The sequence below is a fragment of the Nannospalax galili genome, unplaced genomic scaffold (assembly GCF_000622305.1).
Source record: "Nannospalax galili isolate Female #2095 unplaced genomic scaffold, S.galili_v1.0 scaffold879, whole genome shotgun sequence".
Lineage (NCBI taxonomy): Eukaryota > Metazoa > Chordata > Mammalia > Rodentia > Spalacidae > Nannospalax > Nannospalax galili.
Window position 1 is genome coordinate 3818354 of NW_008346261.1, and position 15557 is coordinate 3833910.

At 43.5% G+C, this 15557-nt stretch overlaps 1 protein-coding gene across 1 annotated transcript in view; it reads left to right on the forward strand.

Annotated features, from left to right (window-relative positions):
- Positions 1 to 13640: 13640 nt before the first annotated feature.
- Positions 13641 to 15557, forward strand: part of Srsf1 (serine and arginine rich splicing factor 1) — a gene marked incomplete in the record, with an annotated part of 3670 nt that continues 1753 nt past the window's right edge. Inside the window, 4 exon segments of the mRNA XM_008842712.3 lie at positions 13641 to 13980; positions 14387 to 14571; positions 14918 to 15090; positions 15292 to 15557. Of these exon segments, the coding sequence (XP_008840934.2) occupies positions 13787 to 13980; positions 14387 to 14571; positions 14918 to 15090; positions 15292 to 15486 (747 nt within the window).

The following is a 15557-nucleotide window of genomic DNA, read 5'->3' on the forward strand; positions in this document are numbered from 1 at the left end:
TATGCCATACCCTCCTCCTTTTTTCCTGTTTCTAGGTTCTGCAATTACAGCATGGCCTGGCTCAGCTGTATTCTAAGGTTGTGCCACTTACAAAAGCTCAGTTCATGACCAGTGCTGTAACTTACAGTTGAAAGGCTGGGACTAATCCCAGCACTAGAGAGGTAGAGGCAGGCAGATCTCTGTGAGTTCCAGGCCAGAGGTGGGGCTACAGGGAGACCCTGTCTCAAAAAGACCAAAAAAAAACCCTGAAGGCTCTCCTGGCTCAGTCATCATGACACCACCACTGAGCCGTAAATGAAGTGGATATAGGTAGACCATTGGGAGGGCCAAAAAAATAAAATTTAATGATAAGGGCTAGGGATGCAGCTCAGCTGGTAGAGTGCTCAAAGCCCTGGATTAGATCCTCGGTACTGCCCAAACTGGCTGTGGTGGCACATGCCTATAAATTTATCACTTGGAAGGTGAAGGCAGGAGGATCAGGAGTTCAAGGTCATCCTCAACTACACAGTGAGTACCAGGCCAGGCAGATAGACAAGATCCTGTCTCAAAAAGAAAAAATGAGGGGCTCTCAAGACGGCTCAGCAGTTAAGAGCATTGGCTATTCTTGCAGAGCCACCCAGGTTTGAGTCTCACCACCTACATAGTGGCTAACAACCATCTGTAACTCCAGTTCCAGGGAATCCGATGCTCTCTTCTGATTTCCGAGGGCACTGTATGACACAGGTACACTTACATACATGCAGGCAGTACATTCATACACATAAAATAAAAAATAAAAAGAAAATTCAAGCTATAATAGGTAAGTATCAATATGTGAAAAATAATATGGAAATGTTTAATTTTTAAATTAATTAAATTTTATTAAGTTCATTTACTTTTTAAGATGGTAAATTTTATGTTAGATATAATTTGCCAAAATAAAAAAAAATTGGCTGGGCATAGTAGTGCATACCTGTAATCCCAGTACTTGGGAGGCTAAGGCAGGAAAATATGAAAATAAAATCATTCTCAATTTATCTTAGTTCATTAGGGCTGCCAAAAACAGTAAGAAACTGAATAATGTATAAACAACAGAAATTTATTACTCACTGTCCTGGAGGCTGGACTCTTAGGTCAGGGTACTAGCAGGTTGGTGTCTGGTGAGGGCCCTCTTCCTCAACAATGTGTCTGATATTTTGTAGTCCCAACTTGAAACTTCATGTAAACCAGACTGGCTTCAAACTCACAGAGAATAGCCTGCCTCTACCTCCCAAGGGCTAGGATTAAAGGTGTGAGCATCCATGCCCGGCCCAACCCTTGATTTTTTAGATAGGGTCTTGATATATAGCTCAGCCTTACCTTGAATTTCTGATCCCTTTGCCTCTGCTTAGAAAGCAGTAAGATTACAGACACACATCAGTCACTGTTCCCTGCTTCAATTCTTTTGGTTGTTCTAGCAATTACTTCCCTATGCTGCTGTTTTTTGGTTCTACTGCAAATATGTGAGAGTTCCTATCATGGTAGGTGAGTGTTTAACATACAGCCTCCACCAATTTTCAAATATAGCTATATCACAATTTTTCTTGGAGCCATGTTTCATATTTTAATGACTAGAAATATTCTTCAAAGATGAGCCCACGGTATACTTTCATTTTACTTCATTTTAAACTTGCTACTTTTATTTCCTTTGTACTTATGTACCATGGCACAGGCACAGAGATCAGAGGACTACTTTGCGGAGTCAGTTCTCTCCTTCAACCAGGTAGGTTCCAGGGATAGAGCTCGGGTTGTCAGGCTTGGTGCAAGCACCTTTACCCACTCACCCATCTCACTGCCCAGTACTTGATTTTTCATGAACCTATTTATGCTTTATTGGACTTAATAATTGCCTTATACATGACATATAGTGGTGTACTGATACTCCTAACTAGATAGAGCCAGAAAGACCAGGTCAAGTTCATCCTCAGTTACATAGTAAGTTGGAGGCCAGCCTGGGCTACAAGAAACCCTGTCTCAAACAAAAACAAAAGCAAAAACAATTGCCCTTCCCCCAAACTAACAATAGTTAACTTGTTTTTTAAAAAATAATTTTTTAAAATTTAGAAGTTTTTCACTTATAGAACTATCACAAAAGAAAAAAAAAATTCCCATGAACCCCACACTGTTTTTCTTATCACATTAGCAGGACATCTTTGTCACAACTAATGAACCAATGATGCAGTATTAATAATGTGTCATAAAGTTAATACTTTGCTCAGGCTTCCTCAATTTTCTCTTAATGACCATTTTCTGTTCCAGGAACTCATTCCAAAATAGTTCATTGCGTTGTCATGTCTCCTTGGACCCTTCTTCATTACAACTGTTTTCCAGACTTTTCTTGTTTCTACAGCTTTGGCCATTTCGAAGGTCACTGACCAAGCATTCTTTAGACTAGCTATCAATTAGGATTTGTCTGTTCTGGAGTAACGCGTTTGTGGGAGGAAGACACAGAAGCAAAATATATTTCCATCACAAAAGTGATTTATCACTGTTGACATTAATCTTGATCATCTGCCTTGAGGAAATGTTTGCATCTTTTTCCACTTATTTCCCCCCATGATTTCTATTCTGTACTCTTTGGAGGGATGCCACTATGCTTAGCCCAATTTAATGAGTTAGGAGTTTGTTCCATATAATTTGGAGTTCTTCTATATGCGACATTTGTCTATTCTCTCCTGGTTCTGTATTTATTTTTTTATATTAGTATGGACCTTGGATTGGAATACTTTCTACTTAGGTTATAAGTCAATACTGCATTGTTGTTGTTCCTTCCTTCTTTAAGGCTCTAATTGTTCCAGCTTTGGCCACTGGAAGCCATTATCAGTTGGCTGCTATATCCCTTTGACTTACCTCAATAGTGGTTTAGGTTGGGCTGGATTATTTCCTTGTTTTTCTAGTTTTTGTTTTGAGACAGGATCTCAGGTAGCCCAAGCTGGCCTCAAACTCTCTTGTAGCTGATTCATTTACCTCTGTTTCTCAAGTGCTAGGGTTGTAGGAATGCAACACCACATCCCATTTAAGTAGTGCTGGGGATGGAATCCAGGGCTTTGTGCATGCTAGGCAAAACTTCTACCAACTGAGTTATGTTTTGTGTTTCTTTAGGACAGGGTCTCACATAGCCCAGGCTGACTTTGAACTTACTATGTAGCTGAAGATGACCTGGAACTCCCAATCCTGCTTCATCCCCCAAGTAAATTATACCCAGCTAGGTTTTTGCTTGGTTATTTGTTTTAGTAATTTCATATATTATGCTACAAAATATTCCAGGATCATCTTACATATTTCCTGCCTCCATGCTAGAATCAGCCAAATTCTCTGAGGAGCACTGGATCCATATTATTAGAAAGCAAGATTTGATAGGTGTGTTCATTGCTACTGGGTGTCTTGGTTCAAGGCACTTTCAGCTGATAAAAGAGGAGATGTCTCTGTGTGTGTACTTTATTCTCTGTGCATTTCTGTTTGTATCCATCTATACCTAAATTAAACTAAGCATAAGTTCATACTGATGTCTCCAACTGTACTCCATTATCACTCGAGTTATCAGAATAACTCTTTCTTGTAAGCTTCCATTCCAACAAGAACCTAGCTCCCACCACCAGCTATTCGTTTAACTCTTCATTTCCATACACATGGATAGTGATTTTAGAATTGACCAGCATTCCTATGGAAAGCAATTAAAAATCAACTAGAATGTAGTGTTTATGTATCCAAAGCCAGACCCTTATTCCTCTGCCCTCCTCAGACAGGTTGTCTCATATACTTACAATACTTCGAGATTTTTTTTAAAGACAGAGTCTCGCTATGTGGCCCAAGCTGGCCTTAAACTCAGTCCTTCCTGCTCAGCATCCTGAGTGCTATAAGGGAATACCACCACACCCAGCTTACATTGACTTCTTTACATTGAGATCTTTCATTGCATTTTGCATTTCATGCAAGAGTCCAACTTCCTTTCTTTAACATCTACATACATTACAAATCTCTTTTGCTGTAAAGTTCTATGTTTTGACAAATGTTTGATGTCCTGTATTCACCACTATATCATTCAAAATAGTTTATCACTCTAAAAATATCCCATGCTTCACTTCTCTCACCTTCCCCTTTCTGAGACCCCAATGACCACTGTCATGTTAGCACATGCATATAATCTCAGCTCTTGGGGAGTAGAGGAGCACTAGAAGTTCAAGGTCATCCTCGGCTATATGGAAAGTTCAAGGCCAGTCTAGATTACCTGTAACTCTTCTTTAGAAAAATAAGAAAAAAAATTTGGCTATGACAAAGGCTGGGTATAATGCCTCGGGCCTGTCAGCCCACCTACTAGAAGGTGAAGGCAGGAGAATTAGGAGTTCAAGGCCAACCTGGACTATTAAAGATCCTGTCTCAACAAAGCAAACAGACAAACAGATTTAGACAAAACTTGCCACATGTTAATGGTACACACCTATAATCCCAGCACTCAGGCTGAAGCAAGAAGATCACAAGTTTGAAGGTAAAGTGCATCAAAATCTAAGCCACAAATGTTGGGAAATCAAAGGCACAGGTTTCCAGAGCCTGAATGTCCACAGGCCATATAACTAATTGATTTACAAACTATTTCAGTTTATCTTCATAAAAGCCCAAGAAGTACTATTATTTATTACTGAAGAAACAAGGGCTTAAATAGTTAAGAGTTGTGCATGATCACAGAGCTAGAAAAATGGTTTAGAGAATTTGAACTAAAATCCTTCTTGTTCAAAGTCCATTTTTCCACCAAGTGATAAGATACATATAAGCAGTACGTCTCTTCAGTCCATGGCTGTCAATAAGGTGCTCCTGTAGAGGTCAGAGGACAACTTTCTAAAACAGGTTCTCTCCTTCCACGTTTACATAAGCTCCAGGTGTTGAACTCAGGTCATCAAGCTTTCTTGGCAAGTGCTTTTTTTTTGAGGGGGTGTCTTTTTGAGACAGGGTCTCCCTGTAGCCCCAGCTGACCTGGAACTCGCTATGTAGACCAGGCTGTCCTCAAACTCACAGAGATCCACCTGCCTCTGCCTCCCAAGTGCTGGGATTAAAGGCGTGCGCAACCAAGCCCAGCGGCAAATGCTTTTACCCAGACCCATCTCATGGGCCCTAAAGGGCTCTTTCTTTGCATAAATTTAAAACAACACTGACATGTCTTGAAGAAAAATATAAAGTTTTAAAGGTTAAAAAATTATTTTTATTTTATATGTATGAGTGTTTTGCCTGCATATATGTAAGAGCACCATGTATGTCTGCAATACCCATGGAGGCCAGAAGACAGTGTCAGATCCTCTGGAACTACCATGCAGTGCTGAGAACAGAACCTGGGTCCTCTGCAAGAGCAACCAGTGTTCTTAACCAGTGAGTCATCTCTCCTGTCTCCCAGGAAACTTCTTAATATTTTATTATTTTTATTTTATGTGTATGAGTGTATGACCTGCATGTATGTGAGTGCACCGGTGTCATGCAATGCCTCAGAGGTCAGAAGGCTTCGGATTCCCCTGGAACTGGACTTAAGAACAGTTCGTAGCCACCATATGGGTGCTGGGAATCAAACCCGGGTCCTCTGCAAGAGCAGTCAGTGCTCTTAACTGCTGAGCCATGTCTCCAAGCCCCCCAAGAAACTTTTTTAAAAAGACTTATTTAATATTTGAGTGTTTCCCTGCACATATGTATGCATATGATGTGTGCCTAGAGCCTGTGGAGGCCAGAAAAGGGCATCAGATCTCCTGGAACTGGGGTTACAGACTGTTGTAAGCCACTATATGGGTGCTGAGAACTGAACTTGGGCCCTCTCTAAGAGCAGCAAGTGCTCTTAATCACTAAGTCCCTGAAGAAACTATTAAGAAAAAGTTCCTACGTGCAGATACTTTAATTTTTAAGTTGAGTATGTGTATGTATGTGTATATGACACATGCCACAGCATGAGTACAAAGGCCAAATGACAATGTCAGAATTGTTTTTCTCCTTCCACCAAGTGGGTTCTGAGAATGGCACTCAGGTCGTCAGGCTTGGCTGCAAGTACCGCTACTTGCTAAACTATCTTGATGGCCCTGGCAAGTAGGTATTTTAGATTGCAAAGCTGAGTCCATTGCTTAGGTTCCTAATCTGTTTGGGGTTAAAGACATGCTTTGCTTCTGTGGAGATACTGTGAAGATTGAGAATATACAGATACAAATATTTATCTTGGTATAGATGTTTTTGTGATGATATATTAAAAGATATGCATATAATGTGGAAATATGCACATTTTTCTCTAAGCTACATCAGAACCTGACATCCAGAAGACCACATAACCACTGACTCTTCAGGGGTTGGAGAGCAGTTTGGCTCAGCTGTTAGGAGCACTGACTGCTCTTGTAGAGGACCTAGGTTCGGTTCTCAGCACCCACATGGTGGCTCACAACTGTGAAAAACCCCAGTTTCAGGGGATCCAAAACCCTTTTCTGGCCTCTGCGGGCATTACATACACATGGTGCACTTACATACATGCAGGCAAAACACTCATACATATAAAATAAATAAAAAAAATCTTTAAAGACTTATTCTTGGTGTTGAAGAGATAGCTCAGTGGTTAAGAGCACTAGGTGCTCTTGCAGAAGATCCAGGGGTTCAGTTCCCACCCACATGGTGGCTAACAACTGTCCAGAGCACCAGTTCCAGGGGATCCAACACCCTCTTCTGACCTCCTTGGGCATTGTACAACATGGGTGCACTTACATACATGCAGTCAATACACTCATACGCATAAAATAGTAATTTTTTTTATAAAAAGACTTGTTCTTCACCTCTAACCTCAGGAAACTGCACCTGGACCATGTATGGCAGGCAAAGTTCAACTCTGATTATATACAAATAACATCTACATGTGGTATTAGCAGTGAACCATGCAGACCAGAAAAATTTATCAATGTTGGCCATTATGACTTGACGAAAACATTCTGCTGTGGACAGAGAGAGTTATATTTCAGGTGGAAAACAGAAGAAAGGAAAATCCTTAAAAAGTGAATGTTTTCTGTCAACCACACTACATGATGGTGATCCCAAGACAGGAAATGAGAGGTTCAGAGCCAAGGAAAAGAACTTTTCTCACCCGGAGTCTGGACTCAACACTCTACAAAAAGCAGAAATGAACTGAGAGGGAACTGTAGCTAATGAGGCAGAGTAGCTTTGGGCCATGTGAAAGCAGATGAGCTCTAAACAAAGACAGACTGGTTGAATGAGTGTGAGCTGTACTGAATGAGCTGTGTTGAATGAGTGTGAGCTGTAAACTTCCCAGGTGTACACATCAAGCAGCTCCTACAGCCACTGCCATCTTGCCTGAAAGCAAATGATCCCAGACTCTCAAAAAAACACCTAGAAATTTTGGCAATTTCACCTGCAAACGAATACATTTTGCATACAGCATACAAACTGCATACATTAAACAGGGCATGGTGGTGCACGCCTTTAATCCCAGAACTTGGGAGGCAGAGGCAGGCAGATCTTTTTGAGTCTACACAGTGAGTTCCAGGCCAGCTGGGGCTACAGGGAGACCCTGTCTCAAAAAGACAAACAAACAAACCACAAATTGCATACATTAACACATTTAATAACTATTATGTGCTATTTGGTGGAATGTTATCTTAATACAAGAGAATGGTTATAGATTTATAGATACCTGTACTTTAAAATGTTGGCTGGGTGGCTGGAGAAGTGTTCAGCAGTTAAGAGGACTGGCTGCTCTTGCAGCGGACCTGGGTTTGGTTCCCAGCACCCACATGGTGGCTCATAACTGTCCATAACTCCAGTTCCAAGGGATCCAGGCCTTCCTCTGTCCTCCACAGGCATTGTATGGCATGGGTGCACTTACACATATGTAGGCACAACACTCATACACATAAAAGAAAATGTTGGCTAAACATACTCACAATTGGGCTTGTTGACGGTTATGCTCATTCATTAAAGGAATGCCAAGCAGGGTCACTGGACCCTCACCTGAGTATCCAGCCACTCTTCCCAGCCAACTAGTCCAGCCTTGGAACACAAAAGAAAAATGAGGAAGAACCCAATAGAGGGATGCTTTTGGAAGCCCTTGTCAAGAAACTCCAATGGACTCATATGAACATTTGAAAATTGCCCTGTTCTGATTTTTTTCTAGTTCCCTGTCTAGAACTTATAATGCTAATTACGCTTGCCTTTACTTCTCCTTCACATCTCCTATTCATGGACTTTCTTTTCCCCTTAGAGACAAGAGTTATGCAACTTGGGAGTCTTTTAGATAGACCCACTGAAGGGGTACCCCAATTGCCTCACCCTGCATCCCTGTTCATAATGGAAGAAGCCAGAGCAGTCTGCGTCCCTATTCCCTATTGGCAATTTGGGTAACCCCTTCAAAAGATGGCATAATAAGAATAGGAGATAGGAATTGGCTAGGCAGTTAGGGTAAAAAGACCCCAAAGAAATGTAGCCAGTTTCTGGCCTAAAAGTCAAATCGTCCTTGGGTCTGTTAGTAACATACTCTGTTCCAAAGGCCAAAAATGTCAAAAGTATTTGGGAGCTTGTACCTAATCCTTAAAAATTTTTAGGGTTACCTCTTCAGATGGGGAATGTTGGAGGGGAGGGAGTGGGCATGGATTTGATCAAAACACCTTATGTGCATGTATGAAATTCTCAATGTTTTTGTAAAAGTTAAAAAAATGTTGGCTGGGCATAGTGGTGCACACCTTTAATTCCGGCACTCGGGAGGCTAAGGCAGGTGGATCTCTGTGAAACTGAGGCCAGTCTGGCTTACATAGCAAGTTGCAGGCCAGCTACAGAGACCCTGTCTCAAAAAGAAAAAAAATTTAATAAAGTAGACTATAAAAAAAAATGCTACCAACAAGAGCAGAGCAACACTTCCAGTTTTGGATAGGCAGGAACAGCTGTATAGTCACAGCTCTGTGCCTTATTAACCTGCAACAGAGAATGGTAAAGCACATATAAACATAGATCAATTGAAAAGCATGTTATGAGGCTGGAGAGATGGCTCAGTGCTTAAGAGTACTGGCTGCTGTTGCAGAGGACCCAGGTTTGATTCCCAGCACCCACAGGGTGACTAATAACCATCTATAACTCCAATTCCAGAGGATCTGCCATCCTCTCCTGGTCTCCTCAGGCACTGCATGCATGGGTGCACTTATATACATACAGGCAAAACACTCATACACATAAAAATAAAATAAATAGTTGGGCGTGGTGGTGCACACCTTTGATCCCAGCACTTGAGAGGCAGGGGCAGGCGGATCTTTGTGAATTCGAGGACAGCATGGTCTACATAGTGAGTTCCAGGACAGCTGGGTCTACAAGGAGACCCTGTCTCAAAAAGACAAAAAAATAAAAAATAAAAATAAAATAAATTTAAGGAAAAAGCATGTTATGTTTACAACAAGTAACAGCATTATTTCCCATGACAAGGACATCTACAAGAGAGGTAGGACATGATACAACTAAATATTTGGATTTTATTTTATTAATTTGTTATTTTTATTTGTATATGAGTATATTGCCTAAATGTATGTTAAGTGTGCCCGTGTCATGCAGTGTCCATAGAGGTCAGAAGAGGGTTTCGGATCCCCTAGAACTGGAGTTATAGACAGATGTTTACCACCATGTAGGCAACTGGGAACCGAACCCAGGTCTTCTTCAAGAGAAGCTAGTGCTCTTAACTGCTGAGCCATCTCTCCAGCCCCCACTGTTGCACTCTTGAACTCACAAGGCCCCACCTTCTCTGAGGATTTACAGGCAGTTAATGATTGCCGGGAAGAAACATGTTTTTTTCAGCGGAGCAGCCACTGGTAAGGTGTTTTTGCTCTTCTAAGCAAGCCTAATGAAACTCATCGGGGGTCACCAAAATTAAATAAATAAAACTATTTTAAAAAGACAAGAGGGCTGGAGGATAGCTCAGCAGTTATGAACACTGACTGTTCTTGCAGAGGACCTAGGTTCAGTTCCAAGCATCCACAGGGTGGCTAACAACCGGGTGCACTTACACACATGCGGGCAATACACTGAGAGACATAAAATAAAAATACTTATTTTTTAAAAGACAAGAAAGTAGAAGGAAGACTAGTTGAGAAGAGAAGGGGGATCAGCAGGAATGGGAGGGAACAAGAGAAGGAAATGGGGAGGTGAATCTGATCAAATACATTGTATGTATGCATGAAGATGTCAATGAAACCCAAACTGTATATAATTAATGTATGCTAATAAAAAACTAAAATAAGAAGAGGAATAGAGGCACACGCAGTTTAGTGGTACAGCACTTGCCTGTCATGTACAAGGCCCTAGGTTCAATCTCCAGCATTGTAAAACTAAGTATTTAAACAAAATATAAAATGAAAGGGGGGGCGTCATACTTTTATAACTTCAAGTATTTATTTTTATCAAAATTAATTTGGCAGCAAATGAACATATACTACTACTACTACCACCACCACCACCACCACTACTACTACTGGCAGTAATACAAACATTTAACATTTATTTGAACTCCTACTTTAAGAATAAATTGCAGAGCCAGGTATGGTGGCACACGCCTTTACTCCAAGCACTTGGGAAGTAGAGACAGTCAGATCTCTGCAAGATCGAGGCCTAGTGAGTTCCAGACCAGCTGGGGCTACAGGGAGCCCTTGTCTTGAAAACAAACAAATTGAAGCTGGGTGGGTTGAAGCAGGAATACTGCTTCAGGCCATCACTTCTATGACAGCTGGGGAAACAGTGAGATGCCCCCATCTCAAAAATACATAAATAAGTAATATACAGATGTAAGTTAAAAAGTAAAAAGATGGAAAAAATAAATTAACTCAAAAAAAGCTGGACTCATCAAAAATTTTAAAACATTTTAAAAAACTGAAAAAATAGCATTTTTGGCAAAAACTATGTACTCTATATATTATATATGTACATATATATTTTTGGGGGGGGTCTTTTTGAGACAGGGTCTCCCTGTAGCCCCAGCTGGCCTGGAACTCACTGTGTAGACCAGGCTGGCATCGAACTCACAGAGATCCACCTGCCTCTGCCTCCCAAGTGCTGGGATCAAAGGCATACGCCACCATGCCCAGCCATGTACTGTATTTTTTAAATATTTAATTAATTTTATGTGTCTGTGCATTGCCTGCATGTACGTAAGTGAACCCATATTGTACAGAGCCCACAGAGGTCAGAAGAAGGCATTGGATCCCCTGGAACTGGAATTACTTATGGTTGTTAGCTGCCATGTGGGTGCTGGGAACTGGACAAAGCCCAGTCCTCTGGAAGAGCAGCCAGTGCTTTTAACCCCTGAGCCATCTCTTCAGTCCCTGGGCAGTATTTTTAATTAAATACCTTAAAAGAGCTTGTTACTTCAAAGAGGAAGTCTTCAACATAAACTGCTTTTGACTTTTAGAAACACCAAAAAGGGAGGAAAAGAGCTGGAATAGTAATATGAATACATACTGAAAATGTACCTCTTTGTAATACATAATTTTAGGAACTGTCTTTTGGCAAAATCATAGTCTATTGTTATCAATAATGGGACAACAAAATCGGGCAATTAGAAAGAAAACAAAATAGAATCAAAGACTGAAGGAGGCCATTCCTAGAATAAAATTACCAAGACTAAATTATTAGATATCTTAGTTAGACTTTAAAAGTGGCTGTTTCTTATATAAATGAAGAACAATCCTTGTAGCCATTGGCTATCCACTGACAGCAACATGAAGTTTCCATGGTAACAGGATTCCACCCACTTACTGTCCTACCTTTCTCAAAGAACAGTCTGTAGTCAATAATTTTCATTTTAGTGGAGAATTTACTGATGATATAAAGAAGTTACAGGAGAAAAGTGCCCTCAACATAACTGTACTAGGGAGGATGAGACACATAGAAACTAAAGAAAAAGATATATACTGTTTCTTTCATTTTCTGAAAATATGTATTACTAAAACAAGTGAAAGTTAACTTCTACACAAGTATTCAGAATTTTGTATCTGTTAGTAGTAAAAATAACAGCTTTATCCCTAGGAAGTGCAGTGAATATTAGCATAATAAATGTTTTTTTTTTAAATCCAGATTGGGAAAGCTTCATTTCAGGGCAATTTACTCAACCACGACCCCTTACATCACCTTCTGAGGAATGGTGCTAAGTAACAATTTTGCTGATTGTAGAAATATAGAGAATTTCCCAGACCCATGCCTGCCATCACTCTTTTTTTTTTTTTTGGTTTGAGATAGGCTTCATACAGTCTAGCCTAGTCTTAAACTATAATCAAGGATGACCTATGACCTTAAATTCCTGATCCTCCATTTCTGCAAGTTATCTCCCTTGGCTAGCAAAGAAGCCTGATCCAAGTCTTGGACAGTAACTGTGGTCTCCAGTAGTTACAGTAATTTTTTTGTGTGCCTCTTTAAGACACGGTCTCCCTGTAACCCCAGCTGGCCTGGAAATCACTTGTAGACCAGGCTGGCCTTGAACTCAGAGATCCCCCAGCCTCTGCCTCCTGAGATTTGGGACTAAAGGAGATCTGGGACTAAAGGCGTGTAATACCACGCCTAGCTTTTTTTCTTTCTTTTTTTTTTTTTTAACATGGGCTGGAGAGATGGCTCAGCTGTTTAAAGCACTAGCTGCTTTTGCAGAGGACCCGGGTTCGAGTCCTAATATCCACGTGGTGGTGAAACCACCACCCGTAACTCCAGTTCCAGAGGATCCGACGCCCTCTCCTGACCTCGGTGGGCACTGTTCGACACGGGTGCGCTTTACACACAGGGAGGGACTATACTCCTACACCTAGATCCGCCAGCCTCTGCCTCCTGTGTTGAGATTAAAGGCGTGCACCGCACCCGGCTGGCTTCTATTTTGTCACTTTCCTTTCTGTTCCTGGAAACCGCAGGCACTATTAATTCTGCGAGCCCTGGCCGAGCCTTTCACCCAAGAGGGCGCACGGAGAACCAACCGATCGACCAGAGGTGCAGAGTGGGCTTGAAGGCCATACCAGGGGACAGACACCCTCTGGTAGACCGGTGCCACAAATGACTGATAAGCCAACGACTTCTAACCAGAGTTCCGAGCCGAAGGTGGACTAGTACTTGGTGGAGTGAAGAATCCTAAACTCGGTTCTTCTAGGCACTCGTTCATGCACTAAGAAGCAGCAGCAGACAGCTACGCCCAGCATCTTAAGCAATCACCTGCAGCAGGGAGACCGGATGGTCAGAACCAGCCCAGGTTTCCCGAGAAATAGCCCCGCCTCCCGCCTGGCTCCGCCCGCTGTGCCTTTCCCGCCAAAGGCCGTTAGCGCCGCAGAGCATGGTGGGACGAGGTTGTAGGCTTCGTTTCACTGGTCTTTTCAGAGCGCCGAGTTGCTTTCGAAAAGGACTTCCTCCTGAGGAAACCGGCTGTCCCGGCGCAGCGGTGATTACCGACACCTGTTAAGAGCATCCCTGATGTGTACCGCACGGCTGGCAGCTCTGGGGCCAATCGCCGCACGAGCCGCGGGCGCGAGGGACTTTTTCCCCTCCGTGCGGAGGGTGACGTCGCATGCGCGCGCGTACGTCTCAGCACCCCTTACGCTGCCGCGCGTGCGCACTGAGACGGAATAGCCGCTTCCTCCCGCTTCCCTTCCTCCCTCCCGCCCCCCCATATCAGTGCGCCGAGCTGATAAAGGCGCCATTTTGGACGGGCCGCGGGAGACGTGGTGCCGCTGCGGTCTCGCTCTGCCGTACGCCAGGCTTGGTGGGAAGGTCTCTTCTCGCGTTCGCGCTTTCCGTCGCCGCCATGTCGGGAGGTGGTGTGATTCGTGGCCCGGCGGGGAACAACGACTGCCGCATCTACGTGGGGAACCTACCTCCAGACATCCGAACCAAGGACATTGAGGACGTATTTTACAAATACGGAGCCATCCGCGACATCGACCTGAAGAACCGCCGCGGGGGACCGCCCTTCGCCTTCGTTGAGTTCGAGGACCCGCGGTGAGGCAGCGTGGGGCTGGCGGCCTTGCGGAGCTAGGCTGGAGTAGTTGGGGAAGGCGCCCAGGCCTTAACATAATGGGGAAGGAGGGGCTTGGAGGCTGGGAGCGAGGCGCTGTCGCCCCTGCAGGAGCCGAGTCTGGAAGCCGAGTCGGTGTGCTGTCGCCGGCTGCATGCCTCGAACGCCACCCCCACCCCCGAGCCCATGCGCAGTCCCGGAGTGGGGAAACTGAGGCGTAGAGGGCTGGCGTGGTGGTCGGGAGCCGGCACGGCGTGTCTCCGGGTGGGGGAGGGGCCGCGCCTATTATGCCGCGCGCGTGGGCTCCTGCGCCGAGGGTGCGCATGTGCGGCGTTCGGCCTGGAGCTGAGGGCCGCGTCCTCATCCCGCTCGCCTTCTGTGATCACGCAGAGACGCGGAAGACGCGGTGTACGGTCGAGACGGCTATGATTACGACGGATACCGCCTGCGCGTGGAGTTTCCTCGAAGCGGCCGCGGTACCGGCCGAGGCGGCGGAGGGGGTGGAGGTGGCGGAGCTCCCCGAGGCCGCTATGGCCCGCCATCCCGGCGGTCGGAAAACAGAGTGGTTGTCTCTGGTGAGTGGACTGCGCGTGCGGTTACCGGTCTCCCTGCATGGCCTGTTGTTTTGACGGTTACACGTTTTTTATGCTAGGTCTTAAGTTACTTGAGACTTTGGGTGAATTTAGTAATAAAGATTACTGTGGTGGTGATTTACCCAAATTAGGTTGCGGTACTAGAATATGAAGATCCTTTACAAATAAGTTTGGACTCTGGATCTCAGACTCTTACCAGCTCTTTACCTGGAAGCACTTAAGTACACTCCTTAAGCATTTTAAAACAATCTTTGTTCAAATGTACATTATAAGTTTGCTGTGAAACAGGATAATCATTATTAAGGGAAGAAAACGATCACTTTTTCAGGACTGCCTCCAAGTGGAAGCTGGCAGGATTTAAAGGATCACATGCGTGAAGCAGGTGATGTATGTTATGCTGATGTTTACCGAGATGGCACTGGTGTCGTGGAGTTTGTACGGAAAGAAGATATGACGTATGCAGTTCGAAAACTGGATAACACTAAGTTTAGATCTCATGAGGTAGGTTATACACTTATTTTTTTCTTTGGCCAGAATTGGATACAGTGGTCTTAACAGTGGAATTTGAAGGTAAGGATACAGGCAAGAGTGTCCAAGTAAATTACCAGATAACCTGGTCTGTCTTACTTTGTATTCATTCAGCATGACTGAAGACAGGTAAAAGCTTAGATCTTTCAATGGAAAGTTCTGTCTATCCAATAGGGAGAAACTGCCTACATCCGGGTTAAAGTTGATGGGCCCAGAAGTCCAAGTTATGGAAGATCTCGATCTCGAAGCCGTAGTCGTAGCAGAAGCCGTAGCAGAAGCAACAGCAGGAGTCGCAGTTACTCCCCAAGGAGAAGCAGAGGATCACCACGCTATTCTCCCCGTCATAGCAGATCTCGCTCTCGTACATAAGATGATTGGTGACACTTTTTGTAGAACCCATGTTGTATACAGTTTTCCTTTACTCAGTACAATCTTTTCCT